Source organism: Topomyia yanbarensis, chromosome 3 (assembly GCF_030247195.1).
Source record: "Topomyia yanbarensis strain Yona2022 chromosome 3, ASM3024719v1, whole genome shotgun sequence".
Lineage (NCBI taxonomy): Eukaryota > Metazoa > Arthropoda > Insecta > Diptera > Culicidae > Topomyia > Topomyia yanbarensis.
In genome coordinates, this window is record NC_080672.1 from 208559083 (window position 1) to 208565082 (window position 6000).

A 6000-nucleotide genomic window follows, 5' to 3' on the forward strand; every position below is an offset into this window, starting at 1 on the left:
CAAACTTCAGGCCCGTTGGTCCGGTAGTTAGACTTGTCCGATTTGCTTCAAATTTGGTGCAAGTACTCCTGGTGGGACTAGGAATCGACGCAGAGGTGGGCCGATAGGGGCCATTTTTTTCCTGTCACCCTACTGTGCACCCAGTGCATTAACGCAAGTGACGGAAGGTTATCGAAAAGTTTCGTGAAAATGAAAATTCCAGTAATGATGATGATTTTCCCAAACGGTTCGTTTTCGTGAGGTTTTTATTTGTTCTTTTGCATTAGGATTAGCGATAATAATTCAAATCAAGAATACTACTGGGAAGTCACCTTTAGAAAAAGTCGATGTCGAAGTAAAATTTGAAACTATGCACGCATGTACTTCAGAGATAGCGTGATATCAGGAGCTGCGATTTCATTTCAACGCTTTTTTGTGAAAAGGGCGATACTTACAAATGTAAACATAGGGCTTTTTTCTTACATGCGAATGAGGGCTTTGAAACGCAACAAATTAATCTAAAAATTTGGATTCTACGATACTGCTTTCTTAAACTACAGCAAAAAGTATAACAGGCGAAACTGTATTTTTGTTTGTTTATTTAAAGTTTCGCCCTTCACGCTCCATGCAAACAAACAGGGCGATACTTTTTTTGCTAGCAGTTTAGAGGCGAAACTGTTATTTTCGTATTTTTTAGGATTATCAAACTGATACCAGCTGTAAATAGTAACAATGATCTCTATTGAAAAAAGCCGGACGAAATCGGTGGTGTAAAACGGTAGTTATTGTAAAAAAACGTAAGGGCGATACTTCAATGCTGATAGATGGGACCGAAAAAGTAAACAATCGCCAAAGGGGCGATACTATCATTTTGTCAATTTCAATAGCAAAAACAAATTTTAATTTAATAATTTCAAATACTTTATAAAGTTTTGGGTTTCGATCACTGAATCATGCAATCTAGGATGCAAAAAAATACACTAGTTCTTAAATAGAAAATAAAACCAAGTCTGGAAATATACACTGTTGATTTTCTTTGAATGGTATCACTGCTAGTATCGCCCTTTTCAAGAAAAAGCGTCGATTTCTTAGTTCTCAGTCGCGTTGGAAATTTGAGTAAAATATAAACTTCAAATCGATTCAAAAAAAAAATGTTTTTTTTTTGTTTCAGTACAATATATAACCCCTTTAGGAAAATTCAGTTTTCCCACCACAATATAGATATTTTATTAACAGAGCATTAACAATAATTCGTTGGTATGTCTATTTTTTTAAGGGCCATTTTTTCGCTTTCCCATTGATTTGGTTTGAGATTTCTAGCACTGATGTTGTCCTATGCTGATTTGAGCGATTCTCTGAGTCCTGCCACTATCCCATGTAGTATGTGTTATCAAAAACATCGCGAAGCATCAAGTTATAAATGCTCTCAAACGATATAATATCCGAAGAGTGATAAGAGTTATAAGAAATGTCTCATCACACTGTTAGGTGGATTAAACACGTTTTTTTCGTATTTTTTAGGATTATCAAGCTGATACCAGCTGTAAATAGTAACAATGATCGCTATTGAAAAAACCCGGACGAAATCGGTGGTGTAAAACGGTAGTTATTGTAAAAAAACGGGCGATACTGCAATGCTGATAGGTGGGACCGAAAAAGTAAACAATCGCCAAAGGGGCGATACTATCATTTTGTCAATTTCAATAGCAAAAACAAATTTTAATTTAATAATTTCAAATACTTTATGAAATTTTGGGTTTCGATCACTGAATCATGCAATCTAGGATGTAAAAAACACAATAGTTCTTAAATAGGAAATAAAACCAACTCTGGAAATATTCACTGTTGATTTTCTTTGAATGGTATCACTGCTAGTATCGCCCTTTTCAAGAAAAAGCGTTGATTTCTTAGTTCTCAGTCGCGTTGGAAATTTGAGTAAAGTATAAACTTCAAATCGATTAAAAAAAATCGATTTTTTTGGCTCAATACAATATAAAACCCCTTTAGGAAAATTCAGTTTTCCCACCACAATGCATTGATTGAGGAATTTAGATTAACAGAGCATTAGCAATAATTCGTTTGTATGTCTATTTTAAGGGCCATTTTTCGCTTTCCCATTGATTTGGTTTGAGATTTCTAGCACTGATGTTGTCCTGTGCTGATTTGAGCGATTCTCTGAATCCTGCCACTATCCCATGTAGTATGTGTTATCAAAAACATCGCGAAGCATCAAGTTCTAAATGTTCTCAAACGATATAATATCCGAAGAGTGATAAGAGTTATAAGAAATGTCTCATCACACTGTTAGGTGGATTAAAAGCGTTTTGCCTTTCTCAATAGACAGGTATTGCAATTGCTCTGAAAACCGACTTTTTAACGGAGGCCCGGCGGGCCGAGTGACATATACCATTCGATTCAGTTCGTCGAGTTCGGCAAATGTCTGTGTGTGTATCTATGTGTGTATGTATGTATGTGTGTGTATGTGCGTATGTGTGTGTATGTGACCAAAAATGTCACTCATTTTTCTCAGAGATGGCTGAACCGATTTTGACAAACTTAGTCTCAAATGAAAGGTGCAACGTTCCCATAGGCTGCTATTGAATTTCTAACGGATCCGACTTCCGGTTCCGGAATTACAGGGTGATGAGTACGAACACGCAGAAAATGTCGATTTTAATAAATTCTGCAATGAATGTATAAAGGTGAATTTTTTTCCAAAATATGACCACAACTGCTTCGATTTGTAGTATTAGGTCACTAACATCCATTCAAAGTCTATTTGGCCACATTGGCCACCATCATCGGTTCCGGAAGCCCCGGCGGAAGTATCTAAATTCAGAATAACAGTCACATCGGTTTCTCGGAGATGGCTAGACCGATTCGACTAAGCTTGGCCTCAAATGAAAGATATTGCGTCCCTGTAAATGGCTATTTAATTTCATCCCGATCCGACTTCCGGTTCCGGAGTTACAGGTTGTGGCGTGCGATCACATAGCAAATTGTGATTCAAACCGATACTCCGATAAAAGCAAAAAAGGTAAAAATTTCGCTAAAATGTCTCTCAAACAACTTAAATTTGCTGTTCTAGGTCACCGACGGCCAACCAAACTTTCGTTGACTACATTGACCACCATAGACGGTTCCGGAAGTTCCCGGGAAAAGCGGCCATCTTTCAAAATTTACGAACTCACATCAGTTTCCCGAAAATGGTTGGGCCGATTTTCACAAACTTAGTCCCAAATGATTGCTATAATATCCCCATAGATGTCAATAAAATTTCGCACGGATCGCTTATATGGGTCCGGAAATATAGACTAAATCGTCCGGTCACATATGAAATTCCCATATAAGCCGGAACTCAAATTTTTTTTTTTCAAAGGGGGGACCTCATGAAATTTCAGAAATCGAATTCGTATTTTTGATGCCAAACATCTTTAAAATGCATGAAACGTCGAGATTTTATGTTATCTCGAAAAAATTTTTTTTCTAAAAATCGACTTTTTGGGACTTTGCCGATTTCGCACCTTTTTGCCTTTCTCAATAGAAAGGTATTGCAATTGCTCTGAAAAGCGACCTTTTAACGGAGGCCCGGAGGGCCGAGTGACATATACCATTCGATTCAGTTCGTCGAGTTCGGCAAATGTCTGTGTGTGTATCTATGTGTGTATGTATGTATGTGTGTGTATGTGCGTATGTGTGTGTGTATGTGACCAAAAATGTCACTCATTTTTCTCAGAGCTGGCTGAACCGATTTTGACAAACTTAGTCTCAAATGAAAGGTGCAACGTTCCCATAGGCTGCTATTGAATTTCTAATGGATCCGACTTCCGGTTCCGGAATTACAGGGTGATGAGTACGAACACGCAGAAAATGTCGATTTTAATAAATTCTGCAATGAATGTATAAAGGTGAATTTTTTTCCAAAATATGACCACAACTGCTTCGATTTGTAGTATTAGGTCACTAACATCCATTCAAAGTCTATTTGGCCACATTGGCCACAATCATCGGTTCCGGAAGCCCCGGCGGAAGTATCTAAATTCAGAATAACAGTCACATCGGTTTCTCGGAGATGGCTAGACCGATTCGACTAAGCTTGGCCTCAAATGAAAGGTATTGCGTCCCCGTAAATGGCTATTTAATTTCATCCCGATCCGACTTCCGGTTCCGGAGTTACAGGTTGTGGCGTGCGATCACATAGCAAATTGTGATTCAAACCGATACTACGATGAAAGCAAAAAAGGTAAAAATTTCGCTAAAATGTCTCTCAAACAACTTAAATTTGCTGTTCTAGGTCACCGACGGCCAACCAAACTTTCGTTGACTACATTGACCACCATAGACGGTTCCGGAAGTGCCCGGGAAAAGCGGCCATCTTTCAAAATTTACGAACTCACATCAGTTTCCCGGAAATGGTTGGGCCGATTTTCACAAACTTAGTCCCAAATGATAGCTATAATATCCCCATAGATGTCAATAAAATTTCGCACGGATCGCTTATATGGGTCCGGAAATATAGACTAAATCGTCCGGTCACATATGAAATTCCCATATAAGCTGGAACTCAATTTTTTTTTCGAAGGGGGGACCTCATGAAATTTCAGAAATCGAATTCGTAATTTTGATGCCAAACATCTTTAAAATGCATGAAACGTCGAGATTTTATGTTATCTCGAAAAAAATTTTTTTTCTAAAAATCGACTTTTTGGGACTTTGCCGATTTCGCACCTTTTTGCCTTTCTCAATAGAAAGGTATTGCAATTGCTCTGAAAACCGACTTTTTAACGGAGGCCCGGAGGGCCGAGTGACATATACCATTCGATTCAGTTCGTCGAGTTCGGCAAATGTCTGTGTGTGTGTATGTATGTGTGTGTATATGTGTGTGTGTCATTTAACCTCACACAATTTTCTCAGAGATGGCTGAACCGATTTTCGCAAACTTAGTTTCATCTGAAAGGTATAACGCTCCCATAAGCTGCTATTGAATTTTTAGTTGATCCGAATTCCGGTTCCGGAGTTACGGGTTGAAGAGGGCGGTCACACAGCAAATTCCCATATAAACTGGTACCACCATGATGTTCAAATGATGTAAAACATATTAAAATTGATGTAACATTACTCTAGTTTGCGGGTTTGGATCACTAATGATCAATCAAAGCAGCTTTGACCACATTGGCCACCTATGACGGTTCATGACGCCCCCGGGGAACCCGCCAAGTTCCTAAGCTAATATCACACCCATTCCCCAACGAATTCTCTACCGATTTTTACAAACTTGATTTCAAATGAAAGATACAGTAATGCCATTGACTGCTGCTGAATTTCATTCGGTTCTGACTCTTGCTTCCGGAGTTACAGGGGTGTTAGTAAGGATACACTGGAATTTCCCATATAAATCGGCACAATCGTAATACCTCAGAGGCTAAAAACTATTGAAATGGTCACCAAATTACTTCTAATCGCAGATCTAGATCACTGATTGTCAATCAAACATTCTTTGAATATATTGTCCACTATCGACGATTCCGGAAGTCCGGAATTCCGGGCATATTCCACAATTAAAGTCACATCGGTTCTTCGGTGATGACTGAACCGAAATTCTCAAACCAAGTCTCAAATGAAAGGCAAAATATGCAGTTGAGTATTGTGTCACTGCCTCTCCCACCCCCCCCCCCCCCTCGCCTTGCCCTTACACCTCCCTCCTTCATCACTCCCCTCCCCTTGGACCACCCTCACGCCCGCATTTCCTTCATCCACCCCGTATACCGAAATAAGATGAAGGATTTCTGACGCATCCCCCACTCCCACTCTACTAACCCCCCATTCCCTCCACTTTCAAACCCATTCCACCAACATTTCAAAATATAATCACATGAAGATAACATTGAACTCATGCTGATTAAGCTAATTAAATATTATTCTTTTGCCTTTCTCATATAGAAAGGTTATGCAATTGCTCCAAAAACCGACTTTCTAACCGAGGACCGGAGGGCCGAGTCTCATATAACATTCGACTCAGTT

At 39.0% G+C, this 6000-nt stretch overlaps 1 protein-coding gene across 1 annotated transcript in view; it reads left to right on the plus strand.

Annotated features, from left to right (window-relative positions):
• Window positions 1–1638, plus strand: part of LOC131693050 (zinc finger BED domain-containing protein 6-like) — a 51663-nt gene extending 50025 nt beyond the window's left edge. The window contains exon 7 of the mRNA XM_058980531.1: window positions 1501–1638. Coding sequence (XP_058836514.1) covers window positions 1501–1514 — 14 coding nt within the window. The 3' untranslated portion in view covers window positions 1515–1638. The remainder of the gene's footprint in view (window positions 1–1500) is intronic.
• The last annotated feature ends 4362 nt before the right edge of the window (window positions 1639–6000 follow it).